We start from the raw sequence: 27,953 nt of genomic DNA, 5'->3' as shown, positions 1-27,953 counted from the left end.
TAGAATAGTTTGGGTTGGAAAGTTCCAACCTTGCATAAAGCTGAGTCAGGGGAGGTTTAAGTTGCATATTAGGAAAACGTTCTTCACCTAGAAGGTGACTGGACACTGGAACAGGCTCCCCAGGGAAGTGATCACAGCACCAGCCTCACAGAATTCAAGAGCATTTGGACAATGGTCTCAGGCGCATGGTGTGACTCTTGGGGTGTCCTGTGCAGGGCCAGGAGTTGGACTCGATGATCCTGACAGATCCCTTCCAACTCAGAATATTCTATGAGTCTATGAACCCCCCTGCCATGTGCAGGAAGTCATTCACTGGACCAGACTGCTGAAAACAGAACACTTCCAGGGATGGGGCACCCACAGTTTCTCTGAGCAGTCTATTCCAGTGCCTTATCACCCTGCCAGTAAAGGATTTCTTCTGTATATCTAGCCTAAACATCCCTCTTTCTGTTTGAACCATGATGTTCAGTGATGAATTACCAGGAGGTATTGCTCTTTGATACCCAGATGAGCAATTTGCTATCCAGGATCTCATGAAATGTAGATGCCATATTCATATTCAAGGTGATTTTGAAATGTGCTCTTAGATATCAACCAGTGATATAAATCTTAGAGGAATGTCAATCATTTGCCAACCAGATAGAATTATAGTCTACAGACAGGTGGATGGCAACTTAATTGAGGCCTACCAATGGCTCATTAAAACATCATGCAAAGTAATCACCTTGCAAAGTAGTACCTGAGTAGATGTTAAAATACAAGTTATTACAAAAACCAGGAGTGAAACCCCCTCAGATGTAGGCAGAAGGGTTTTAGTGTCTTTATATGGTTGCAGTTCTGGTGTCCTCAAATGCAATAGCACATGGGAGACCTAGAACTCATAGAAGAAGGGAACAGAAATTACGAAAAGATGGAATGGCATCTCTGTGATGGGAGATTTAAATAGATTAGGTCTATTCAGCCTGGAAAAGAGACAGGAGACAGAGTATGGCAGTGATCTGTCAAGAATGACTTAGAAAGGGAAAGTCCAGTAATTATTTTTGTATTGCAAGTCTAGAGGTTATCTGGTGAATATCAGGTAGCAGGCTCAAAAGGCACATTTTTTTGTACAATGCATAATTAAATTATGGAACTCACTGCCAGTGGATGGTCTGGAATCCAAACATAAAGCATCACAAAATGAAGATTCCATGAAGAAATGGAAGTCCCTCAAGACTTGAGCAGCCCCAAAGCTAAAGCCAGCTGGCATCTGTGAGGACAGATTGCATATTGAAACAGTATTTCTGTATATTTAATTGGTTCTTGCATCTTTTCCCTAAAAAAAGTCTGGCTATTTAGCCAGAGTATAATTTTTGTTCAGATAGACCTAGCAGAGCCTCTATTCTAACAAGGAGGGTTTAAGCAGACAAGACAAAAAAAAAAAAAAACAACCAAAAACCAAACTGAAAATGGCCCTCAAAGATTTCAGGGTTAGCTTTTAATTAAAAAAATTAAAAACAGAAGAAGCTGGGTATTGTAACCTATCTAGCCTTGGTCTGGACCATCAAAAACAACATGAATTGAATCTATGGTTTCTAAGACAGAAGCTGTATATGCTATTCAGAATCTGAAACTTAGGGTAAACAAGTGTTTGGTGTCTGAAATATTCACATCATTTGAACTAATTTTGCTTTGATGGTTGGGTGTCTAGAATTTAATCAGATGTGTGCACCAAAGCAAATCCTTCTATTCTTACCAAAGAGAAACAAAATGCAGATTATAAAGTCGTTAATTTCTATCACATTATAGTATCTCCTATGTATTTCTGAATATCCATTGATCACCACTGGTTACTCACATGCTAGATGTAACTTTTGAAGCATATTAGAAAAATCTCTCCAAGCACAAAACAACCTGCTCCCAGAAGAATTTTCATGCAAGTAGCAGCAAGTAGTAGAAACAAAGTGATTTCCATTGGGTAGGATGTGAAATAAAGATGTATCATGTCCTTAACACCTCTTTAATGTCTACATAGGACATATTGTGAGTCAAGTCCTGAGATGAAATGACAAGGTAGAAGGAATGAACATTCTTAATACACCTTTTGAAGATCTGTTAGTTATATATTTTCTTGAACAAAGTTTGGCATTGTTAGAAACAAAGTAGAATATTGCATAAATGCTTGACACAAATATTGTAATTAGTGAGTCAGTTCCTTAAATCAATAACCTGCAGTCCTGGATTGCCCAGTGAGAACCCTTTGATTAAATAAATTTCCAAAATAAATAAATGAAAGTTTGGAGGAGTATTTGGAAATCACATAAATTTGACAATTGAAAATGGATGCATTTCTCACTGGAAAGTCTTCATCGTAGATAAACTAATTAATGATCTATGTCTGAAGATGACTGAAGTTTATGAGAAGCTTCAGAAGATTGCATTTCTCTTGTGTAGGAAAAAAATCAAATTACTTTATCCTGTATTCTCCATTAAAAAAAAAAACCAAAAACACACGTTATTTAGGAAAGCAGCAGCTGGAAACCTTATTTCTTATGTCAAATCAGCCATAGCTATAGGTAGTTCTGATGAAGAAATACTGGCAGGTTATTCTGGGAGCAAACAGCATAAGAGTTAGGTTAAGGTGGGGTGTGAGGTTAGTGGTTCATCTCCAAGCGTTCAAGCTGTCAAGCTCTGCTGAACTCTTCACACCCAGCCTTGTTTGCAGTCTGTGCTGGTTAATTACGGCTCAAAGCTTGCAGTGCCCCATCGAAGCCGGGCTCCCCTGCCCTGCCGAGGGGCACCGCCTATTGGGGCCACCGCAGCTGGGGCCGCAGCAAAGCCAAGGAGCATCACTGATGATAACGATGTCATGGTTCAAGGAGCGTGTGGACAGTGCTCTTAGTCACAGGCTTTAGTTTTAGGTGGTCCTGCGTGGGCGTGGAAGACCCTTATGGGTCCCTTCCAAGTTGAGATACTCCAGGATTCCTTGGGCAGGGGCTGCTAACGGGGCAGGGGGCTGAGGAAGGCGGTGGAGCCGGAGCCGCGCCCCGAGCCGGCACCGCCCCCCGCAGCCCGAGCAGGGCCCGCCTGCCCGCCGCCCTCCGCGCTGCGCTCCCGCCGGGCGCATGCGCCGCGCCGGCCGGCTCCACATCGGCGGAAGGGCGAGCGGAGCCCGGCGGGGCGATGGCCGGCGCGGGCAGGGAGGAGCTGGGTGAGGCGACCCGAGCCGCGCAGCCCGGCGGCGGCGGCAGTGGCCGAGGGGCGGCGGGATGGCGGCTGGCTGCGGGACGGAGAGGAGGGGGCGTGAGCGCCGGGACCGGCCGGCTAGCCCCTACCCCCCCTCCGCTTCAGGAGAGATGGTTCAGCCCGCCGGGGATGCGCTGCGGCGCTCGGCGCACCGAGGCGGGCGGGATGAACCATCCCACCTGCGGTGGGGGTGGGCGCCGTGCTGCGGTGTCTCCACCGTCGCCGCCGCGCCGGGGCCGAGGGCTGAGTCGCCGGGGCCGGGCGGGCTGAGGGGAGCGCAGCGCAGCCGGGGGCTCTGCGGGGCGACAGGGGCCGCTCCCCGGGAGCGTCAGTCGCACCTGGCTGGCGCTCGGTTTCTTGGTGAAGTCGCGGCCTCCATAGAAGTTCATGGAAATACGTTCTCTTTGCATCGTTAGGTGATGCATTTATCTGCCGTGGAAGACTGGGTTGGGTTTTCCCGGCCGTATGTATGTTTATATATTAGCGGTATTGTATTTATTTTATTTACTGTATATTAGATTTTCCACCTTTAAATCTAGTTGATGGAGGGCACTCAGATGTTCATCTCCTCGTCTTTTTCCCCATGGATGGACGAGTTAGCACGTAGCAGGTTTAGTTATAAAGTATAGTTGGGGCTGGGCTGAACTGATGGAAAATCTCAGAGCTGTGTTTACAGAACCACAGAACGGCTCAGGTTGGAAGGGAGCACGGTGGGTTCATGTGGCCCAACCTCCCTGCTCAAGCAGGGCCATTCTGGAGCTCATGGCACAGGATTGCGTCCAAATGGTGTTTGAGTATCCCCAGAGAGGAACAGCCCACAGCCTCTCTGGGTTACCTGCGTGGTCACCTGCGCTGTAAAGAAGCTCTTCCTCTGGTTCAGGTGGCACTAATTCTGAGGTGCCCTCTCAGCTGCCTCTTCTTGAGGCTGAACAGGCCCAGCCTCCCTCAGCCTTTCTTCATAAGAGGTGCTCCAAGTCCCCCGGTCATCCTTGTTCCCCCTGCTGGAAATGTGCAGATTTTGTCCTGTGCAGTGGCAATGATAGAACTCAGAAGACATGCTTCAAATTTTATTGTCCCCAAGGCTGATCCATCTTGCCTGGAGAGACTGTCGCTTTGGAGGAAAGGTTGCTGAAATAAATTTTTCTTTTTTTTCTCCCAGAAGCTGACACATTGGGCAATTTTTCTGTCAGAACTCATAGAAACGGGATTTTCTATGGGATTTACTGTTTAAAAATGCACTTCCACACCTGATAAAAATTCCAAAATCTTTTGGATCGTTCGCTGCTATTGAATACTCAATAAAACTGGTCTTGCCAATGCGTTGTCACTTAAGAGTGTGTTAATTGTAGAGATGTGTGGCTTGGTCTAGACAGGATAGTGGCTTATTTAAGACTAGCATCTGTCCAAATAAGTGATCCATTGTGGGTTGGGGTAAAATTGCTCCTCTGAAAGTGTGTAATAGCTATGCAGACCTGTGTGCACTTTGGTTTAATAACTCATGTGTCCCATTTTATGAGCCTTCTGGATCCTACAGTTATGACGCAAAAGCAAACAGTTCTTCCTGCTTATTCAGGGGCATTATTGACTTTCAACATTTGCTTAGAAATAACCATTCTCAAGATTAATACATTCTACCATAAAGCTAAATAAATCTACTTTATTGAGTTACAGTCTGTAATGGAGAGAAATAAATAACCCAAGATTTATTTTCCAAAGAGAAATAAAAAGGGATTCAAATAACTCCACAATGCATAGCTTGGAGTTCTTGACAAATAAACACAACAAAAGCTAATGCTCACTTTGACTATTTTGGAAAAAGTAATTATTACTTATAACAGGACGTTTAAAACCAGAAGAGATTTTCAATTTTCAAACTGAATATTTTATTTTGAGCTGTTTGTTTGTTTTTATGCCTCTTATATTCAATAGGAGTAGCTGTAGTGGAAAATAAAAAGGGAGCTGGCTTCTGTATGATTTAATGGCCTTATCTTTATTTCCCCCTTGAGCTAGGAAAATTTACAAAGGTTTATCCATCTGGGCCAGCATGCCTCTGGCAGTACCATTCACAGTGACTTTGTCTTGCTCTGTAATTTCTTTGGAGGTGGTGGCAGCATGTGACTGAGTAAGGCACCGATCATGTGTGCTGTGTGGACAAAGCTGTACTGTATGGTTACATGTCTTCTGCTGGGAGGGATATTTGTAGGCTAAAGTACCCAAGCAGCTAAACAGGTATTTCCTTCTGTGGTTGAGGGAGTAACCGAGCATTACTTTGAAAATAATTAGTGACAATGTTTTCTTTGTGCTTAAATTTGTCTTGAGAACCCTGGTTCTGAATGCTGAATTGAAGAGCGTCTTGCAGCACGGAGGTAATACACTGATCATCTGTGAACTGAGTGCAGTTACTGGAACACTGAGCCTCTCCTGTTGTCACAGATGTGGTTGGTGCCAGATATAAATGCTTCTTCTGTGTTAACACTGCAGTGAAAACTCCTTGAACGTGTCTGCTTGTTCATAGATTCACTCACTAAATTGTCCCGTAAGAGCAGCCAGTCCTGGTTAGTGACAGAAGCTCTGGGTATGCCCCAGGATCATGAATATGACTTTCCATAGCCTGTGGGAAAATATTAGCATAAACCTGCATTTTAGGCTACTGTGATGATGTGGTGCTGATTTTCTCTTTTATGGAGCAGTCAAAACAGCTGCCTGCTAAACTGAATCTTTATCACAATTACAGAGGCACTGGGTCATCCTCTATTTAATAAACACAGTTCACAGTTTGTGAATCCTGGGCAGTGTTTCTGGCCCCTGTGGGCTCGTTCTTGTGTAGAAGCTGACTGAGCAGTGAAGTGTGTACAAGACCTCCTTTGCCTATTGCTTTTTGCTGAGCACTTAACATGCATGTGAAGTGTTGCTCCAACAAGACCTGTGTGTTCCCTCTTGTTAAATGAGTAAAACCAGCTGATGCAAGCAATGGTGTGCTATATCCTGTCCCCCAAATCTTTATATGCTTGTATGTCAAATCCAGTTCATTCCATTTGCTGACACTGACTTCAAAAACCTGAAGGGAAAAAAATCCCAAGCAAATAAGAACCAGACTGTATTGTTAAATTGCATTTGGAAAAGGGGTTTTAGACATGAATTCGTCTGGGGCATGACCTTCTTCAAAGGAACATTAGAAGATTGTACTTGGCTTTTATTTTTAATATCTCCTTTAGGTTGCTATGCCTGGTTAGCAAACTGCTTCATTCTTTTGTCACTGTTTCTTCCATAAAATGAAAATGATGGAGATCAGTTTTATCCCCTGTGGTGCTGAGTGGTTCAGTTAAATTTGGAAGTGTTAATTACGTGAGCAGTATAGAAAAATTGACTAAAGTTCTCAGTGAAAATTAATTTCTTTGCTGTACTTTTGAGCCAGAGAATTTCTTCAGTGTGCTTGGAAAGCTTGAGAATTAAGTAAACTTAGTAAAAGTTCAAAAGTTTCTTTGGCAGTATGTCCATAAGTGTTGGCAAGATGCTGGCAAATTCTAGGGGATAGAAAAGTACACATGAAGATACAAAACTGCAAATAGTAGTCGTAACAATTTTAACACTACGGATTTAATCTCATTGTTTAACTAAGGGCTGATTAGTGATTGAAATTTGGATCTTTGAGGATACAGTGTTGACATTTATGCATGATTACAGTGTGATGTGTAGCAGAGATAATGAATGATAATGAATCAGAGATTTGTCTCTCTAGTGGCTTAAGGAATTAGTTTCAGCATTGCAGTGATAATGCTGGGAGAAGTTGAAATGCACTTTGTGTTGCCTTGGTTGATAGTAGGAGTATTTGCAGAGCTTTTTGGCACTCTGCTTTCATGGATGTTCACAGAAGACAGCAAAAACAATATCAGTTTAATTAACTGTTAAAGACAATCAGAAGACAGCATTTGATCTGAAAAGATCTCTGTGGTGGAACAAGGAGAAAAGAAATGCATATTGGGTGATGGAAGGACAGGGCTGAAAATTGGCTGGCGCTTTGTCTAAGTGACAACAAAAGGGTGTGCAGAAATGAGTTTCCTTATTCTTGCTTGTGCTGAATAATAATAATGGAAAATTTTCAGTGAGTTCCATGGCACTGGGTTGGGTTATTCACAGTGTGTTTGGATGCAGCCAGGATGGTTTGGTGGAGCATGGATCTAAGTTGGCTGAGGTGTGCTCTGATTCAGGTATGACATGCATATGCTGTTTTTGTGCTGCAGTTTGAGATTGTATTTAAATTGCACATACTGGATATTTGTAGGAAGGAATCAAGGTAAATGTGGGTAATCAGTGCCAGTTTTCTGGCAGTGACTACAAATGTTGCAGAATAATTAATTTCAAGCTAGATTCACGTATGCAAAACTCAAGCTTTTTTGTCTCATATTCTCTAGACTACAAAATGGGACACATTCAATGTGGATGTCACTGTGGGTATGTACTGTGGGACACAACCACGGTATTTCAACAGTAGAGATCTATTATCAAATGAAAACCCGTGCTTAGAAAGTCACAGGATCCAAACCTCCCATTAATGTCTCAGTACCATTACTGTCAATGAGTTCACATATTTAGGCCAAAACTGTAAAGCAGTCATGGGATGAAGGAGGAATGATGAGGAAAAGAAGCAATTCAAGAGTATTTTATGGGTAGGATAGAGACCAAGTAGCATTGTTGGAATGTTTTATATAATGCAGTGTTTCAGAGGAACCTGTAGTAAGTCATAACCTGTATAGTTATGACAGTGTGAGTTGATGAACTCACATTGCTGTAGCCTGTTTAGAACTTCTAATGGACTTTATTTTCAAATGCATTATTACATTAGAATAGGAACAGCAAACTCTCAGCCTTAGTGTGCATATTGTAAATGGACATTCTCTGATCTGATTTAAGCCTTTTCTGAGAAAGTGGGTGAATGAGGCAGTGGGACAGTGATAACAATAACCCTGAGATGACTAGATGGCTTTAAGCATGGGGAAATGACTTTTCAGAAGAAAAATAGCTTGTATTAGGAAAATTTTTATTCCTTGAAAGATGAGGGAATGCTTGCATATGTCTAAATCTATTCTTAACAGACTACCTTTGTGATCAGAAGGTGGATCAGGAAGTTGGGAGAGAAAGTAAAATGGGATGTCTAAATAAAGTTCAGAGTCATCATGGTGTGAGTGTAGCTGTGTCATCATGGTAAAGAGTGTAGATATATGTATATACCAAGCGTTCCAGTCTCAGGTTGCAATGAAAGAAGAAAATTTTACTCTTCTCCCTTGACTGAGCAGTTGCTGATACTCACCAAAGCTATTGGTCCTATGGGTCATGCTGGTGCCCTGCTACAGCTAAATAAGAGCTCTACTTGCTACATGTTGACATTATTGTTTAGCATTATGAAGAGCATCCTACAAAATGTGATGGGGACAAAGATGGAAAATTAATTATTATTTCTTTTATATGTTGTTGAATTTCATGTGATCACAGACTCGCACACTTGTAGTTTGGCTTGTTACTTCAGATTGTTAGTTTAGAATCAATACTTTAAAGAATGAAAGTCAACCTAATCAATTGTGCACTGGGTGAAATTTCCTGCTCCCTCTGATCCCTGAGGAGGCAAACTTTTACTCCAGATCCAGGGTATACAGGTCTTTGTGAGCATCAAGTGAGCCTGACAGGGACTCAGAGCTGAGGGGGAGGATGGTCATGGCATCCTCGAGAACTACTCAGCACAATGCTGTGGGAGTAGAGGGAAGGAACTTTGGTGATCCTTCTTTTGATCAATTTGTAGGCTGTGTGCTGTGTAGAGAAATGTGAAGTTCATCCTGACTTGTATAATTAGAATATCACTGAGTATAAATTTGCTTTACAGTGTACTTTCTGGTTGAGTCTGTGACCTCTGATTTTTGCTCTTGACTGGGCATCTTTGTTTCTGTCAAGTGCTCTCACTACTGCTTTCAACTTTTCAGACATGAAATTTTTACAACCCTGTGGTGTTTTCAGGGGAGTTTGAGCTATATGATTTAATTTTAATGACTTGGATAAACTGCCTTCTGCTTTGTGGGATTTTTATACTTGTTCAACAGTTCTTTAGAAGTTGTTTAGCATTGGCTTCAGTGCTCTGCTGGTGGGTTAGACATCTCTCTAAGGCTTCATAACAACCTTAATGGTTTGTGTAATGGCTGTGGTGGGTTGACCCTGGGTTTCCACAAAAGCTAGTCTATCACTCCCCTCCTTAGCTGGAGAAAATAAAACAAATGCTTGTGTGTGTGGGTTGAGAAAAGGACAAGGAGAGATCACTCACCAATTGCAGTCATGGGCAAAACAGACTCAACTTGGGTCAATTAATTGAATTTCTTATCAGTCAAATCAGAGCAGGCTAATGGGAAATAAGGATAAATCTAAAAAAACCTTCCACCCATCTCTCCATTCTTCCCAGGTTCAACTTTACTTACAATTTCTCTACTTCCTCCCCTCCAGTGGTGCAGGGAGATGGGGAGTGGGGGCTGTGATCAGTTCACCCTGTGGTTTCTTCTGTTCCTTTCTCCTCAGTGGGAGGACTCCTCACACTCTTTCCATGTTCCCCTCCCATGGGAGAAAGTCTTCCAGAAACTGCTCCAGTGTGGGTCCCCATGGGGTCAGAAACGTGCCAGCAAACCTGCTCCAAACTTAGACTCTTCTGTGTATGGGGCCACAGGTCCTCTGCCAGGAAGTCTGCTCCAGTGTGGGCTTCCCTTGAGCCTTCTTTGGGCATCCCCCTGCTCTGGCTGGGATGCTCCAGGGGCTGCAGGTGGATCTCTGCTCCCCCATGGCCCTCCATGGGCTGCAGGGACACAGCTGCCCCACCAAGGGCTGCACCAGCAGCTGCAGGGGAATCTCTGCTCTGGAGCCTGGAGCACCTTGTGTCCCTCCCTCTGCACTGACCGTGGGTCTGCAGGGCTGTTCCTGTGGCATATTCTCAGTCCACTCTCCCGCTGTAGTTGCTTGGCAGGTATTTTTTCCCTTCTTAACTGTGTTATTGCAGAGGTGCTGCCGACATTGCTGATGGGCTTGGACATGTCCTGCAGCAGATCTATCCTGGGCGCAGCTGGCATTGGCTCTGTTAACATGGGGGAAGCTTCCAGCAGCTTCTCACTGAAACCATTCTGGCAGCCCCATCACTACCAAAACCCTGACATGCAGTGGCTGTTGTGTAATGTAAATGTGGTGTGGTTTGTTTGTTTGTTTTTAATACAAAATGTCAACATCACAGGGATTTCTCTGTTTTTCGGTGAAAGTTATGGAACTTAAGACTTACTCAGTATATTTTATGAATGAATACTGTGGTAGGCAAGTGTAGGATAAATAATGTTTTTGCTCTTGGCAGGATTTGCTTTGCTTAACTGTAGTAATTTAAAATGGTTATAATTTCCTCAACATTAAACTGGCATAAGCAGTTAGTTTTGCCTGAAAGGCAATTTTGTTCACTACTGACTGCTTGCTGTTACTTGGTGCTGTTATTTAGATGGAATCTTGTGCTAGTTTAAAAGGTTCCTGTAACTGCAGCTTTCAAAGCATGCAACCTGATTCCTGTATTTTAGTTCTTTCTTCAATGAATGGAGATACTTTCTGTGGTATCTGTCTTACCTCTCTGAGTGCAGACTGAGTGTTTAATTCTGAAGTAGCTACCAGTGGTTAAGACAAATCTCACCTTTTTGTAATGCTGGATGACTTTTCTGTTTTGCTTTGTGTTGCATTAGCTTGCAAAGTGATTTAAACCAGTATAATTTACATGATAGAAAGTTGCCTTTCTTAATGAAAAACTGTAGTGTTTGGCCATAATAATAATAATAATAATAATAATAATAATAATAATAATAATAATAATAATTAGATGATGTGCCACTTTAAAGAGAGAATATCCTGTGCAAACTTGTGCTCTATATAGCTGCTTAAATCATCTTTATAGTTAGGAACATGTTAAAACCAAGGGCCATGGAAAGTTTAAATCATGTTTTACTTCTGAACTGTAAGCTTGTTTCTAAAGCTAATGTCATGTTAACTCTGTTGTACAGGCATGGAAGTAATGAAGCCATTAATTGATGAAGAAGACTCAGATGGCATATCAGATGAAGAGCATGAAAATACTTTCCTGCCAGTTAAGACACACTACCAGCTTGATAATAAAGAAGGCATTACGTATGTGTTAATCTTAAGTATCAGCTTGTTCAAATTTCCTGCCTCTGACTTGTTTCTTATGAGCAGTTTTCTGAACTCTGAAGGGGTCTTCTTGCACCTGCATAACAGTTTGGTGGTTATACATAAGGGCTTTGCATAATTCTCCCCAAAAGCAGCCCATTTTGAGTAGGTTCTCACTTCTTTTGAAGGTCACAGTGTATTGGCTGTAAAATATTTCAAGGTTTTATTTGTAAAGTGATTAGGCTACTCGAAGTCCAATCATGATTTGAAACAGATTTTGAGAGACTCTGGAAATAACCCGTTTCAAAAGTTTGATTAGAAAAGCTTGTAAATGTTTTGGGATTTTTTTCCTTTGGATAAAGCTTTGGCTGACAAAATTGTGATCTGCAGCTGATGATTGTTTCAAATGTTATAGGTTTTAAAATAACTGATAAAACTTGGTAATTTTAACTCTGAGCAAAAGAACTATGGAATTGCTGAGAAATTAGCATTTGACAAGCTGGAGTAAAGAACTGAAGAGCAGACTTGTGTGTTCTATTTGAGGGTGCTCACATGTAAGGATGAATAAAAACATTATTTGAATGTGCTGGACTTCCTTTAAAATAGCTGGACCCCTGTAAATTGTAAATTGAAACTTGAAATTTATCACTTTATTATAGACAAATAATAGGGTTTTTTGTTTTTTGCCCTCTGCCCCATCTATGTGTACTTCTAATGTGACATTTTATCCTCAGGTTTATACAAACACTGACTCACCTCCTCAAGGGAAACATCGGGACTGGACTTCTTGGTCTTCCACTTGCAATAAAAAATGCTGGCATTGTGGTAAGGATTCTTTTTTCATTGACTAGAAAGATCATCTAGAAGGATTTACAGATATATGTCCTGAAAAACTAAAATCTCAATACTTCTTATTTGTCACTGCCATCTTAATAGAGTTGTGTCATTTCTTCTCTTTAATTTACGGAAATCAGTACTGAAGATTAAGATTTTATTGTTTTAAAGAAAGTTACTGCTTCACCCTGAAGACTTCATTGCATGTGTTGCATTTTTGCTTAGCCAAAGTATTTTTTCTGGTCCAAGCAATAAGTTTTTCAGAAAAAGAAATATTTTTATTTACGCAGACTCCTGTGATGTCTCATGGGGTTGTTTCTGTGGGGTTGTCTTACCTTTGTACAAACTTCTCTAGAGACAGATTGTATGTCTTAGGATGAAGCATCAGCTTGTTAAATCCATCTAGTGTTTCTTCAGAAATAGGATATAGCCCAGGTTGTTTATACCTGGTAAGAAACAATTCATTTCCTAGGGCAGGGTAAATTTAATCAAATGAAATTTTCACCTTACAGCTAAATAATCCTGTAATTCCATAGTACGGGTTTTTCAGTTTGAGAGTGAAAGTTCCATGTGTGTAAGGCAAGTTCCTTCTGTGAAAACTTCTGGTCAAGCTTCTATTCTGAAACAAATGATGTAATTTGATAGTTATCTGTAACTTGTAATTTTTGCTGTCATTGCCACTTCCAAGTGGTTCAAACCCCTGAATTGTGCAGTCTATGCAGTCTTCTTGACAAACCTTTTTTGGCAAGTGAAACAATTAGAGGAGTGAAGTACTTATTTGGAAGTTATGGCTTGGTCACCCCTGGACAGCCTTCTCTTAAGCAGTGAACTGAAACTGAGGGATGACATAAAATATCAGCAGCAACACCCCACTGAGGGGCAGAACTTTTTAATTATTACTTTATTTGCTACAATGTGAAATTTTTTCATGTAAAGATTTTTTCCGCAGCATATTTTCATGAAAATTTCTGTGTCTCCTGTGTCATCCCTTTTTTTTTCCATGCCAGGTTGGACCAATCAGCCTTGTGCTCATAGGATTTATATCTGTTCACTGTATGCACATCTTGGTACGTTGCAGCCACTGTCTATGTCAGAGGTAAATGTGGAACTACTCATTCAGTTGCTGAGTTGAAGTATTTTTTCTTATTAATTCCTCTTTTCTGCTTATTATTTTTGGTCTACAGGACAGTCTGATGCTGTAGCAGTTTCTTCTATCAGTTTAGAATCTTCTCAAATTCTTAGTCTGCACCTAATAATGATAGCTATGCTTTGTGCAACACACTGGAAAAACCTATTTGTTCTCTGCTCATACACAAAGTGAGGCTGGTTTAACTTGTGTTGCCCAGTACCTTCTTCCCTGCTGGCAAATCAGGTCTTTCTGATTGCAGTTTTTGTTTATTTTCAGTCCTTCTTATATTCATAGAGCTTCTGAGTCTTCATAGCTTTGAAAAATGTAAATAATTTATGAATACACAGTTTATAAATACTTTATAGGAGCAAAAGATTAACTAAGAAATGCTGATGATGTGTTTCATGATTATATGTGAGCTTGTCTCTGAGTTGTGGCAACTTGATTCTTAGAAGTTGTAGTTGTAGCTGAAGGAATGTCTTAAAATGATGGTATTGAGCAGGTAAATATTAAATATTCCCCAAGTGAGATGTGCTGTACTGCAAGGAAGCAGTTACTCAGTTTTGACTGACAGAGTATTTTGATTAGTAGTGACTTTCATTAAACATTTTTATTGTACTGTCAAGTGTTAAAGAGAAGCAGTGGGAGGGTCTCATGTTTCAAAGTGCAATGAACTTTTGAACTGAGTAGAATCACAAAACTGTTCATGTTCCTGTACTGGAAAATCTATTTTACCACATTAATACGATATTGTACTGTGAATGGACCCTGTCATTCCTGAATTTTTCTTCAGTAGTTTTGAATGGTCTTTAAAGTTGATGACTAAAATAAGATCATTGAATCAATTGTGATTAACTGCTTGTGCAACAAGAGTTGAATTCTGTTTAAGTTCTTTGTGACTTTTAGATTTGAGATTAATTTCTTAAGCTCATATAGTATGATTTTGCAGTAGTTTATCAAAAAAACCTCCTGTTTTGTAAGAAGCTCGTTTAATGCTATTGAACTAGAGGGAAGAAACACTGTGTTTCACATGCTTGTAGAGTGCAAAATAGCTCTTTCTGGGGTAAAGAAGCCCAAACCATACCTCTGAAATTCAGCAGCAGCAGAGTGTTGCCACAGGAGACAACTTGTTATAATCATGGAAGACCAACAGTATTTTCAAAGTAGGGTTCTAGGTTCTCATAGTTTTTGGTAACTCTGTTTTTTCTTCACTACTTGATTTTAGGATGAAGAAATCCTCCCTGGGATATAGTGATACAGTTAGCTGTGCAATGGAAGTGGGACCCCTGCCTGCTCTTCAGAAACGATCTTCTTGGGGCCGGTAAGTTTGAACTAGAATTTAATTGAGGAAATTCATGTTTAAATTTTAATGGCTACACTTGGAGTGATTAGGAGATTTCCATTTTACTAAGATTTTACCTTCCTTAAAAATGCTTTTATGCGGTGTGATTTGTTATTTCCTGCTGCCAGCTGGTAGTGGTGAGATTGGAGAATGTCTGACTTTATTAGGCATTTCAATTTTCAGTTCTACAAGAGCTCTGAAGAAAAAGAATTCTGTTTAGTAATATAGGAAGAGATGTCTTATAGCTAGAAATGTATTCTGTGTTGTCTAATCCAGTGAAGTAGTTTAAGTTTTGATTCCCTTTTCGCAACATTTCTCTGCATTGCAAGTTGACACTGCAAAGGTTAATTAGTTTAATTTATGTATTCTGAGAGGAAGCAAACCAATTCTTTGGTTCCTGTTTAAATAACAGGAAAACAGTAATATACAAAAATGTAGAAATATTTACTGTTTTTTCAACAAAGACATGAAGATGGTTTATAAATGGTTTGTTGTGTCTGTTATATATTTTATCGCTCTTTTACAAAAAACACATTATTTTTGCTTTGCCATCTGTTGCTGTTTGTAGAGTTTATGGTATGACTGCACAGTAGTGAAATTGTGTATCTGAAACAGGCATGTTGCTTAGCCTTAATTTAAAATGGTTTTTACCTCACTTGCGGAAGAATTTTTTATATTCTGTTAGTTTCAAGGATGCAACATCTTGCTAGTGAGCTAGTGTTTTAAGATGTGTTGTGATGACTTCATAGGGGTGGAGTAGAGCTCAATTAGAAGGAAAATTGGTTTGTTCTGATATATAATGACAATTTTCTATTGCACCAAAGAGTTTCAAGCCTCAAATGGGCAATTGGGTCTCCAGAGACTCTGTGCTGCAGCAGATCCATTCTCTGGGGCAGATCTTTGCTCTGTGCTTGACTCTAGCAGAGTTTCATTACGGTCTGTCTCCAGGCCACCACTGTGTATCACTTTTTTCAAAAACAGTCTGAGCCACGGTGGTCTTTCAATGATCACCACCCTGTTTTGACACAGGAGGAACCTGCACTGCACTGCTTGTGAGATTAATGTAGCATTTGAATCTAGCATTTGAACTACTCTGAAAAGGAGCAGTATTAGGTAGCAATGGGTGATTGTTTGGATCTTAAGTATAATATATGCTTGTTTTTTCTTCTTCAGGTGTATTGTGGACTTTTTCCTAGTGATAACACAGCTAGGATTTTGTGGCGTTTATGTTGTGTTCTTGGCAGAAAATGTGAAACAAGTGAGTAATGTGGCCATATGGGAGCAGTTATGGGTTTAGATTCATTTTCCCTTACTTTTATTTCCTATAAAGCTTTTGGTTAAAAGAGGCACTGGGCAAGATGAACTAAATTCAGATCTTGTGAAAGTGTATATTTCCTGACTTGTTTGTTGAGTTTAAAAATTAATTGTGGAAATTATGGAAAATAAGGCATAAAATGGTGTAGGAGCCAGTTGTTCCAGATTTTTTTCCCTAGTCTTTCTGCTGACTTCCCTTTTTTTTCTCCCCAAACTCCTGGGCATATTTTATCTTTTTCATGTTACTGGATTTTTTTTTTTTGATTCTTGTTTAGTCCCTTCTATTCACAGAATCCTCTGTATCTAAATGAATCCTGATTCTTGTTCCAAAAAATGCCTGACATTGACATTTCTACAGCTTCCTCAGTAGTCAGTTCAAATGCTTTCTTTATCTGTTAGACAGCTGCTTCTTTGTAGAAGCTTCAGATTTCTACTGATATTGTAAGTTCTTTATTTCATGTTCTAGCTATAAGTAATTTTTTCTTTTCTATTTGTGGATACCTTTTATATTTTTGAATATTTTTATCCTGCTTTGCCTTTATCTAATAGATGGGAGACATGATACAATCTTAAAATTGTTCTTGCTCTTCTGTGAATGCTTTACATTTAGTCACATCTCTTTCTTTCAAGTTTTATTCCTGAAGTTGCTTAAGTCAACTAAACATTGCAAATGGATCGCCACAACCCCTAATGCTTTACACATTGAAAGCAACCCCAATAAAACCCAAGTACCCCTTTTCTTCCCTACAGCCATCCATCACCGACAAGAGCAAACAAAACCATGCCTGTCACTTTTGTGAGAGCTGCTCCTGCTTTCATTCACCTGCTTTGTCTCTTGCTCTCCAGCCCTTCTAAGCTCTTTCTCCCAGGGGGATTCTGTTGGTGGGGTCCTGGTGGGTGTTGGTCCTTCCTTGGGGCACACTGGGCTGTTGCAGTCAGCAGTTTGTGTGTCTGAGCATGTGGAGGGTCAGCCAGCACAGGATGGTTGCTCAGACACGTTGGGCTTGTGGTGCTCCCTCTTCCATGGGCTCTGCTCCACTGTGTTTTCTGCTCAGGAGACTGCTTAGTCAGTCGTCATAAAGCTTAAGGGGTCTAAATCTGGGCCTGTATCCATACAAGCACTCATGAGGCACCACCTTGAGTTCTGTCCCTCACTTTAAGAAAGACATTGAGATGCTGGAGTGAGTCTGGAGAAGGGCAGTGAAGCTGGGGCAGAGTCTAGAGAGTATGAGGAGTGACTGAGGGAGCTGAGGGTGTTAAACATGGAGAAAAGGAAGCTCAGGAGTGACCTTATCACTCACTGCAACTGCCTGATAGGAGGCTGTTGTTGTTTTCTCCCAGGCAACCAGTGACAGGGTGAAAGGACATAGCCCGAAGTTGTGCCATGGAAGGTTCAGGTTGGGCATCCATCTTCATGGAAAGGCTTGTTAAGCACTGGAACAGACTACACGTGGAGGTGGTGAAGTCACTGTTCCTGGAGGTGTTCCAGAAACAACTGGACGTGGCCCACAGTGCCATGGTCTAGTTGACAAGGTGATGATTGGTCAAAGGCTGGACTCAGTGATCTTGGGGGTCTTTTCCAACCCAAATGTTTCTGTGACTGATTCTGTGTGTGCTCCTGTGAGTAGTGAAGTGAGGAATAAGGTGTGGTAGGTTGTTGAGCATTAGTTGTCCATATGGATTCTTACTCTTCCCATAATGTAGGCAACAGGTGTCTTGGCATAGCTTTCCTTAATTTAATTAGGAAGAAGGGTGTCCCTTGGGCAGTTGGCACATAGAAGATAGTTTGGGTTTTTTCATCCCACTGTGGATGAGTATTTATACTGTGTTTAAGAAGTGCTCCAAGTTCTGTGGATGAAGATGTGTCACAATGAGGCTAATTGGTGTATTTGGAAGCTGAGTACTCTGTAATTTGTATGTTGTGAGAGAAAAAAAAATGTCCCAGCTTTAAAAACTACACTCTTACTGTCAGAATCTATCTCTAAAGCTAAAAGTACTATCTGATGTCATTTTGCTAGCCTTCTGAAATGAGATCTCTAATGCATACTTTGTAATGTAAGTTTAAATTAAAACCTTTCTTACCAAATACTTATCTGATCAACTGATTATGCATGTGCTGTGGCCTTAGGCAAAAGATGAGATTGAATACTTGCTGACCTTGGCTTTTGTAGATTTGGAAGAAAAAAAAACCCCTAAAATGTTTTTCAGGAAACTTTTTACTTTCTTGAGGAAAAAAAAAGCTCTTACAGGAAGATAACTGCTGCAAAAGCAGTAGCTGCAGTGACCTGTGACGTGGACCCTATGGATGGGTGGATTAAAGTCATTAACAGTTCAGAACTTCCACTTCCAAATGTGCTTGATTTGCACTGCCCTGTACCTGCTCTTCTGTGAGGGGAACTGGCAACTTTCTGTTGCAGAAATCAGTCCCGTAGAGGGCACCAAAGAACAAAAATTGGTACAGCCTAAATCAAATGGTTTGGGGAAGGTGGACAGAGGGAGGGGGGAAGGGGAGAACTCAGATAAAGGAAAAACATAGTAAAAATCTTACTAATAGCACACCTTGACCAATACATCTGCATCATAATCTGTACTTTGCATGTTATATATAATGTAATCATATTTGCATGTTGTGTGCAAATTAAACCCATCAAAACTGGTGGGAACTTACACTGGGATTTTTCTGCGTTACATTAGTGTTTCCCAGACACTGTGCTCCAAGATCCTATTTTCAGTTATACTGAATAGCAAGTCAAGCTTTTCCTAAGGAATATTTTACAGGAGCACCAAAGAAACTTAGCCTGGTGACAAAAGTTGTGGTTAACTCTGTCAGGAGATCATAAGAGGCTTATGGGTGCAAATGTTTCAGACTGGAGAAGAACAGCAAAGCTGGAACAAAAATCTTGATGCAGCAAGGCTAGGGAACGATAGGAAAAGAGAAGCTGTGCTCAAAAAACATGATCCCCCCATAGTTGCTTTGCATTTCCTGCTTGGACAGCAGAAGACCCTTCATCTAGTGTCTTGGCATTTCTGAGGCATGGAGTTGGGAAGGTTGGCTTTGCAAAGATTTTTATTGAGAGCAACCAATACTGCCACATTCATCAATAAACCCTGTTCCTAAATGCCACATCCAGACATTTCTTGAACACTTAAAAGGGTGGTGACTCCAAGACTTCCCTGGACAACTTCTTCCAATGCCTGACCACCCTTTTTAGTGAAGGAAAGTTTATCAGCTGTCTCATGTATATTTGCTGAGTTCTCTGGAAAAGTGTCCTCTTTCATTGTTTGCTGATAAAGCTAAGAAATGAAAACACCTTCTTGATTAATGTGAGCATTTTTTTAGATCTTTAGCACCCTGAAGATGACCCATCAGTAGCATACTGTGTAGTGGAATTCTGATTTTTTCCATTTTTTAGGGAAAAACCTCACAAAACTTTGGAAACCATGCTTAGTCATAAAACTGGATGTGTTAAAAATGTTGCAAAGTACAGTATGTAATGAAGTGCCAGAACTAAATGAACTGCGAAACATTTATTTGGCCTGTTCATGCAAAATTACAGGGTTATAATATAGCCTTTATCTCTCTGGTAACATATTGATTTTGTCCCAGATCTGACCTTGTGTTTTGCACTGGCTGTTGCTCTGAGCTGAGAAAGGAAGAAATTAGTAGGAACCAGTGAGTTCAAGGACTGCAGTTTTGAGCTTACTAGATGTTGAAAAGTCCATAAAATTGCATGACACAGTGTGGTTTGGGACACAAGGAAAGGAAACAAGGCAAGGAAACAGTGATCTCAGTTGAAAAGATTAAGGAAATAGAATTATTTCTTCCTTCTGAGATAGTTCCTGTAACAAGGAAGAGTGTTCATTGGTTCAACTGATTTTTTGCAGCCTCTAATTGTGTGTTAGTTTTCTGAGTGGAGAAGGAACTTGATATCTAGATTTGTGCAAGTGTTTGATCTTCCTGGATTCAGCTGAAGCTGATGAATGCTATGCTTGGGCTGTGTAAATGAGTGAAAAAAACTGTTTCAGACATCACACCAGCATGGTAAATTAATGTTTGAGTAACTGAAGTAACTACTGATGAATCTTGTGTGTGGGGACATCACTATGCTTAGAGACTTCCGTGGCTGCTTCCTTTCTAAAACTATAATGATATTTCCTTGTATGGTTTGAGGAAATGTTTGATACCAGATCATGTTGCTGTGTTTGGGACAAAGATGATTGCATAGAGTGTTGGCTGTTCTTGGCTCACCATGACTGCCATATGCAGTAATGCACTAGCAGAGAGCAGCAGGAGATTGAAAGTGATTATTGTCCAGAATAGGAATCTGAGGTAATATTAATTCTAATATTTAGGAGACTAGGTTAGATAGAAAGAGCGTCATAGTCCATCCTAGCACAATCAGCAGTAGATTTGCACAGAACTAAAAAGCACATGAAAAAGTTTAAAAACCCAAAATTCTTCCTGCTACTCATATTTTGGTACTTTTGGAACAGTTTTAAATGTTGTCTGATCAATTTTTAAAAGCAGAATTTAGGAAAACACTTTCAAAGTCATGGTGATGTTAGCCCTCTCCTGAAAAAGTCTGTATAATCTCATCTTCATTAAAGTTTTCCTTTGCTACTCTGCTGTCAGATCTCCCACAGCCAATTGCTCCATTTTAAGAGAGAGTGATCCTTACTTTGTATAACTTTTGCATTTTACAGTCTGACTCAGTAACTCATCAGTAACTTGTGCCTGTTTGTTTAGTTCTCCCACAAGATTAACCCTTGCTGGATCTTACCTGGTATGCCTCTTCTGAGTTAATGTATAGGATCTCTGTTCTGTCCCATCTCAAAATCCACCTTTGCAGGATATTTTCTCTGGTCTTGCCTAAGCCCATAAGTGGTACTGCTCTGTCTTCTCTTGATACGAAGTTGATTTAAAGGAATGTTCACAAAAGGGAATAAACTGTGTCCTCCTAATAAACTGTGCATTTTTATCAGTATAACTGTGTCCGTGAGTCTGAATTTGTACAATAAAAAAGCACTGGATGCCGCTTTGAATTTAGCAAGTTCTTCCGTGCTGTCTCTGACTACATACTTGTATCCAAGTAAGGTTGTTATCGGATGCATGGATAGATAGATGGATGGACAGATGGATGGATGGATGGGTAACTAGTTGGGGGGGAAAAAAGCTGTTTGTATGGACAGATTCAGAGGTCATGATTCAGGGCCAGCAATTTGACCTGAAAGCAACAGCATCCTGGGTTGTATGAACAGAAGAATTGCTGGCAGATGGAGGAAAGTGATTGTCATCCTTCACTTCCCGTTTGTTAGACCATATGTAGCATACTCTGCTGAGTTTTGATATCCTTAGTACTGGAATGTCATTGACAGACTCAACAGAGTTTAGGGGAATTTGCTGAAATGATTTGGGCTGAAGCACTTGTCCTTGAAGGCTGGGGAAACTGGGCTTGCTCAGCTTGGAGAAGTGGCTTTTGGAGGACTTAGGAGCAGTGAGGACTGCAAAGGGTTTGTCTAGAAAATGAAGTCAAGTTCTGTACTTGGTGAGGTCAAATAGGAGGACAAGAGAAAGTTGTCAGAAAACATTCAAGAAGTAGATGCCTTTCCTGTCTCAGACTTAAGACAACTGTGACTGCAAATCTAGTTAATGCAGAATAATAATCTGTACTGAGCAGATTCAGAATGTCACCATTTATATTTTTTTTATTGTTTTCCTCTCCCAGCTAGAATGTCTTTGATGCCCTGACTTTTTTCTTTAAACTGTATTTCAAGGAACAAGACCTGCTACAGGCTCCTGCAAGTCATGAGGGTTTTGAGAATCTGTTTGGCCTTCATTTCCTTCTCCAGTGAATTCTGGAGCAGGGAACAATGTAGGGAGAAGGGTTAGCACGCTCACTATATTGTAAAGCAGGTTATAGTGTTGTGGTTTATTGCAGGAATATAACTCATATCTGAAAGGTGCAAATGGGAGGTGGGAAGGTAGGGCCTGGGAGTCAGTCTGAGAATTTTAGTCAGCTGTGTTTTGCTGATTGTGCATCAGTATCCATTCACCTGAGGAAGGTTATGGAGAGTTTGTGAGTAGCCATCGTATTCTTTCTCGGTGCTTTCCTCAGTACCCTTGTGAAAGCAAAAGGCAGATAATTGTAAAGGCTATTTTGTATGACCACACTTACCTAACACAAGGTGGAGATGTGATCTCATCACATCCATGTGTCAGGGTATCTGATCACATTGGGCCAAAATTTCAATACCATTTTATAGAGTATTGTACATTGCATTTTTCCAGCTGTATTAGCCAGTAAACTCCAGTTGAATGTCTGGTTGGAATTTGGTGGTGGTAATAAGAAAAAAATATTTCTGACTTCAGGCACTTTTCTAATGGAGTTTATGTGTACTAAGGGAATGCCTCTGTCTTTAAGAGAAGATTGAAGTGTTCGAATGCTTGAAATTATTTGAGTAGAAGCTGGTTGATATTGTGGTATTGTAAAATGTATTTTATAACCTGAACTGTATCTTGCTGGTGGTTTCTTGTTTGATTTGGGTTTGTAAAGGAATAAATGTTTTATTTATCTTTTTTTTCTAATAGCTCATCAGGCTACAGATATTTGTATAAACTGAAGATATGCTGGGCTAAGTATTTATTGCAGCAGAGAGTTGATGTGCTCAAATCACTTTGTGATTCTTTGAAGCTCTTTCACATGTCCTTGTGTGCAGAGCAGCTCTGGCTATCTGCAAGTGCATGCAAGAAAGTAAACACACAAGACCTGTTAAAGTGGAAGGCCTAGAGTGCTTGCTCTGTATTTGTTTTAAGTATGATGGGAGAGCAAGAAACTTCTACAGAGAGCTTTACTTCATGTGGCATTAGGGAAGTAATTTGGTTAAGTGTTTGACTTACTGCTTGGCAAAATCAAGTTATTGTAGCTGTGTGAATTCAATTCTAAATGTAATTAGAACTTCTTTGTAGCTTTCTAAAAATGGAATCTTAATGAAAACTAACAGATGTTAAATGTCTTGCAAGTGACAGTTTAGATTCTTGTAAGGTAGAAACCATTAGTGTTTCCATAATGACCAGTGATGTTTTCATATAAAGTGAGATTTCTGGAAAACATGTGGTTGCAGAATTGTATCATTTAGCTTTCCCTTTTTCATTGTGGAAAAAAAAAAGTACAGTACTTTTGGTTACAGACAGAATAGTTTTAAGTTAATTCTCTTTCCTGAATTTGTGGATTGTTTGAAACAATGGAAATCAAGTGATTTTTTTCAGCTGTATATCGGTTTAGCATTTTTGTTTATCTCTGTGCTATAAGGAATTATTTTTTCACTGTCTAGGTATCTTTTTGTAGCTATCAAGCCAAAGGCTTTATGCAGCATAAGCAGATTAAGTACAGTCATAGGCTAATTTGTAAGATGGTGAATGCAATGGTAGAGAAGGAAAGGATACCTAAGGGAAACAGCATGATGAGATTTAAAACAAATTGAACTGTTCTCATTTTGCAGCAAGCAGAATAACCACCAGCTCGGGATGTTTTGATTCTGGTGTGCACACAGCACAGATGGCTGTGTACATTTCCACAAAACAAATTTTTGGCAGTTGCAGCCATGCTGACTTTTTCCCAAAAGAAGCAATGAGAGTCATGAGTAGTCCCAAACTCAATCTTCTGATTTGCACTACAGGCGACTATTGTAATGTTATGTACAAAAAATCTAATGCACTTTCACACTGTGTGAAATTTATAGGCATTAATTTATATCAGTTAATTAGATACAGGACTCTCAATTCTGTTGGAGCTCATGGTTTTTAAAATTGAGTTAATGTATATTAATAAAAAAGAACAAAAAAAATCATTTGAACTGAATTTTTGATTTGGGTTTTTGAAACCCAAATATGAAATACCCAATATGAAAGATGTTAATATTTTAACATTATTTTGTATGTATGCTGCTGTGATGTGCGTGGTGAAGGCATAAAGTTGTTAGGCACTGAACTCAGGTGCAATAACATTTTATCATCTAACTCCCTTACTCTCCCTAGAAAAAAATCAAACTCTTAAGATTTAGGCCCAGATCTGGTTTCCTTCCAGTTTCCCAAACCCTCCCTTTCTGAAAGGACTCTGATCTAAACTGCATGTGTGAATTTCCTCTTTAGTCAGTGATGGGATAATGATGCTTTCAAGCCCTGATGTCATCATTTGCCTTAAGTGTGAAACACTTGCTGGAGGTGCCTTGTCTTCCCCTCTGCACCAAGAGTACATGTACAGGGATCTCAAAATTCCTGTCACTCACAGCTGAAGCTGAGACACAAACTTCCCTATAGGAAAACAGGAATTTGACCATATACTCACTGCCACCGCTGTTTCACGTGTTGGTTTTGTTTGTTTCTTTGTTTTAATAAAGGTCCATGAAGGATTCTTGGAAAGTAAGATTGCTCCCATGCCCATGAACATTAGTACCACCAGCAGTTCCTCTGAGAAAAGGAGTACTGATTTACGAATATACATGCTGTGCTTCCTGCCATTCCTGGTCCTCCTGGTCTTCATTCGTGACCTTAAGAGCATGTCCTTGCTTTCACTGCTTGCCAATCTGTCCATGGCTGTCAGCCTGGTGATTATTTACCAGTATATTGTTAGAGTGAGTATAAAAAGTTTATTACTTGTTTTTTTCAGTGTGACAAGTTGTGTTTGTTGAACGTGGCAGTTGGTTTCTGATAGGTATATACTGACTGATGGTTTCTGAAAGGCAGTGTTATCTTGTATTTGAAGCATCTTAATTTAAGATAATAAAAATATGTATTTTGATGAGTGGGAAATGGAGCATGGGGAGAAAGGCAATGAGAGACATAGACTGGGCAAGGAGGCAGGAGAAGTTTTGAAAAAAAAATGGGTAAGATAGTGATTAATCATTCTGCAGAACTTTGGCTTGTATTGAAGAGATGTTTTTTAGTGTCCCTCGTGGTTATGAAGAGTGTCTGTGCAGTATGAAAACAGATTAGAAAGAGCAGTACACTAAGAAGTTTGCAGAAGATAAAACGTGAGATGTTCATTTTCCATTCTGTTTTAATTGATTCTCCCTTATGCACACCAATGGGATACTTTAAATATGAAAATTTCTAGTGACAGTGGTAGAACATAGAATAAATACATCTGCAAGTTTCTGTGTGGGAAGGTGGCTATAAATGTGTGTAAAGGACTGAGTTGGGAGGAAAACCAGGGATTATAAATAGCAACATATACACCACTGTCAACATGTACTGAGTTTTCTTTCGCATAACATAATGTGTCAATCGAAATTGTAGCAAGAGCTAATGCAGTGTTTTGCTTTGTTTCCTTCAGGATCTAGCAGATCCTCGAAAGCTGCCTCCTGTGGTTGGCTGGAAGAAATACCCACTGTTTTTTGGGACTGCAGTATTTGCTTTTGAAGGAATCGGTGTGGTAAGTGCTTTTCACTGAGTCTTCAGAATCATTGGTTCTGTGCTGGGGATACAGGCAGTTTTATTCCTGTTGTTATTTTGTTGGTTTTGTTGAAGCACTAATCTCCTGTTTTGGTATGAAAAGGATTATTTTGTCTGGTCAAATAAGGTGAAAGTTGTGGACACAGCTTCCCCATCACTTGGATGATTAACCCTGTCCCAAATTGCAAGAATGCCTTTAATCTCAAATAGTAAGTGTCAGGAAAATCCACAAACACCTAAGGTTTATGTCCAAAAAGGAGACAGAGGAGTCCTCCAACTTTATCTATTTATTTAGATGGCCTTCCTGAACTGCCGACCACATACTCTCCCCTTGAACCTACTATTTTACCCCAAAGTTCAGAAGTTCAGGCTTGTGCAGACCCATGTGGTTGTTTCAGGAGCCAAATGGTCTGGTCTCTGCAACAAACCTGCTGCCCAGAGTTAGGGGAGACATTAAGAGCCATTTCAGAGATGTTAACACCCATACTTTCACCCATCAAATTATTTGCAAAGACATTCCTCTCATTAGGTAACCACTTTTGTTCCACATGATATATTTTAAAGAGGCTTCTGGGAATGGTAGGTCATAAATTGTTGGGAAATTACTGTATATGCTTTATTTGTTATATATTTACATACTTAAGCAAGTGTTACGCGTAAAGTTTATGCTTAAGATTAGAAACCAACCAGCCAACCAATCCCTCCTTCTGTCCCCACCCCATCCCCCAAAAGAACCCTGAACAAACCCCAGCTAAAACAACTCCAATTAAGCATGCAATTAATCTGAAATGATCATCTGTCACTCATATAACACAGATGATTTTCAGTTCTATTTTCTTTTTTGGATTTGTCAGCTCTTACTTAAACCAGATTATTTTACCTTACTGCTGTGTTATCGATGGCAGAAGAGCCAAATATGAAAACCTTTTAGCTTACTATGTTACAAAAGTGTTTTCAAACAGTTTTCCACTGTTTCTCACATATGAACTGATGGATGCAGAGGTTCAGCTACCATGTATCTGACTGTATTTGAACATCTTTCCTTTTGTCATCTGGAAGTTTCATTATAGGAAATCAGCTGTTTGTCTGAGATTATTTGATGCCTACAGGTCTTGGGCAAAGAAACCTCCCCAGGCTCAAAGAATCAGAGTGGACTACCCTAAGCTTGTTACTTTTAGGTTATATTCTGCCTGGGACAGACAGCCCTTGCTGTGTGTGTCATCACAGTAGATGGTTGTTACTAAGGACATCTTTAAGAACTCCAGATTTTTTTCTCTCTTTTATTCAAGAGCTTAATGATTTTGGGTTTATTCTATTTATACCTTTAAAATGTCAAAATACTACTTTATATTATTAGATATTAGCATTCTATAGGTTTTGCATGCGTTTCTGCATAGGCTGTCTCTATTTTTTACTTGGTCATAATTTACTCCCTCTTCAAAGCAAGTGGAAAGCATGGTTAAGATTTCACCTTGTTATTAGTGTTTGCAAACTAATTAAATGTTTACGTGTGTGCTTTATGTGCACACTTTATGTGTGTGCTTATATTACACAAAACCATTAATATAACATGGCTTTACAAACTGAAATGAAAGTGAAAATCTATAGCTTAATGTCTGTTCCTTATATGCAGAATGATATTAAGATGTCCCTGCCTCTCAGGGATATTTTGGACATGCAGAATGTTTGCTGTGCATACTTATGCTATATTTACATGCACTATATAGAAGATTTGAAGAAAAAATTATTTCATATTTTTGAATAATCAGAACTAAACAAAGTTGTTGAAGCATGAAATAAAAAAAAAGATGTGAGCTAAAGCAAGACAAGACATTTCCTCTTTACATAATTAATATTTCATATAATTCTTGGTGAATGATTTAATTGATAACTAGTTATTACAGGTAGTTACCATCAGTAAACCTGTTGTGTAGCTGGTATGTGGTAACTTGTTAGCCCCTGTCTTACTGTTGCTCCTATATTCATGTGGTTAAATTGTTCTGGTAAGGAAAAAAAAAGCTCCATTTAATTAGATTGGCTCCTTAGTCTACTCTGTCTGACTGCAGGCACTTAAAATGGATTTATGTCATCTTGGTCTTGATTTTAGAGACTTGATTTTAGATTCTGTTCTAGAATGTCTTGCAAATATCTCATATTACTGTGAAGCTGTCTAAACATGGCATTATAAATAGAAGCCTTAAGGTCTTAATTCTCAGAAAAGTTGATTTTGATTGTTTAATTTTTATACATAAGTTGGCCTGAAGCAGTTATGAGGTCTCGTTTTCCTTTTCCTTGCATCTGAATGTGTGTTATGCCAATTCTCATCTTGAGAGCTGCCAGATTACTGGGTGTTACAAAAAGGGATAGTGAAATTCTGAGGTTTTGGGCTGATGCAGTCATCTTAAGCAGAACCTGACAAGAGAGGAAAACTGCCCTCAGTGTGTTTGTTTGGGTTTTTTTCATCCCTTTGTTCATAT

At 39.8% G+C, this 27,953-nt stretch overlaps 1 protein-coding gene across 2 annotated transcripts in view; it reads left to right on the top strand.

Moving 5' to 3' along the window:
• The first annotated feature begins 2,237 nt into the window (after positions 1-2,237).
• SLC36A4 (solute carrier family 36 member 4) overlaps positions 2,238-27,953 on the top strand; it is an 87,873-nt gene continuing 62,157 nt past the window's right edge. Inside the window, exons 1-8 of one of the 2 annotated variants that reach the window (XM_063394469.1) lie at positions 2,238-3,190; positions 11,283-11,406; positions 12,141-12,231; positions 13,248-13,336; positions 14,595-14,690; positions 15,885-15,969; positions 24,423-24,656; positions 25,358-25,456. In XM_063394469.1, coding sequence (XP_063250539.1) covers positions 3,163-3,190; positions 11,283-11,406; positions 12,141-12,231; positions 13,248-13,336; positions 14,595-14,690; positions 15,885-15,969; positions 24,423-24,656; positions 25,358-25,456 — 846 coding nt within the window. In that variant the 5' untranslated portion in view covers positions 2,238-3,162. Of the gene's footprint in view, positions 3,191-11,282; positions 11,407-12,140; positions 12,232-13,247; positions 13,337-14,594; positions 14,691-15,884; positions 15,970-24,422; positions 24,657-25,357; positions 25,457-27,953 lie in introns of those variants that run through there. The other variant, XM_063394470.1, reaches the window with a different exon arrangement.

The sequence above is a fragment of the Prinia subflava genome, chromosome 3 (genome assembly GCF_021018805.1).
Source record: "Prinia subflava isolate CZ2003 ecotype Zambia chromosome 3, Cam_Psub_1.2, whole genome shotgun sequence".
Taxonomy (NCBI): Eukaryota; Metazoa; Chordata; class Aves; order Passeriformes; family Cisticolidae; genus Prinia; species Prinia subflava.
This window is presented reverse-complemented; position numbering and strand designations above follow the sequence as displayed.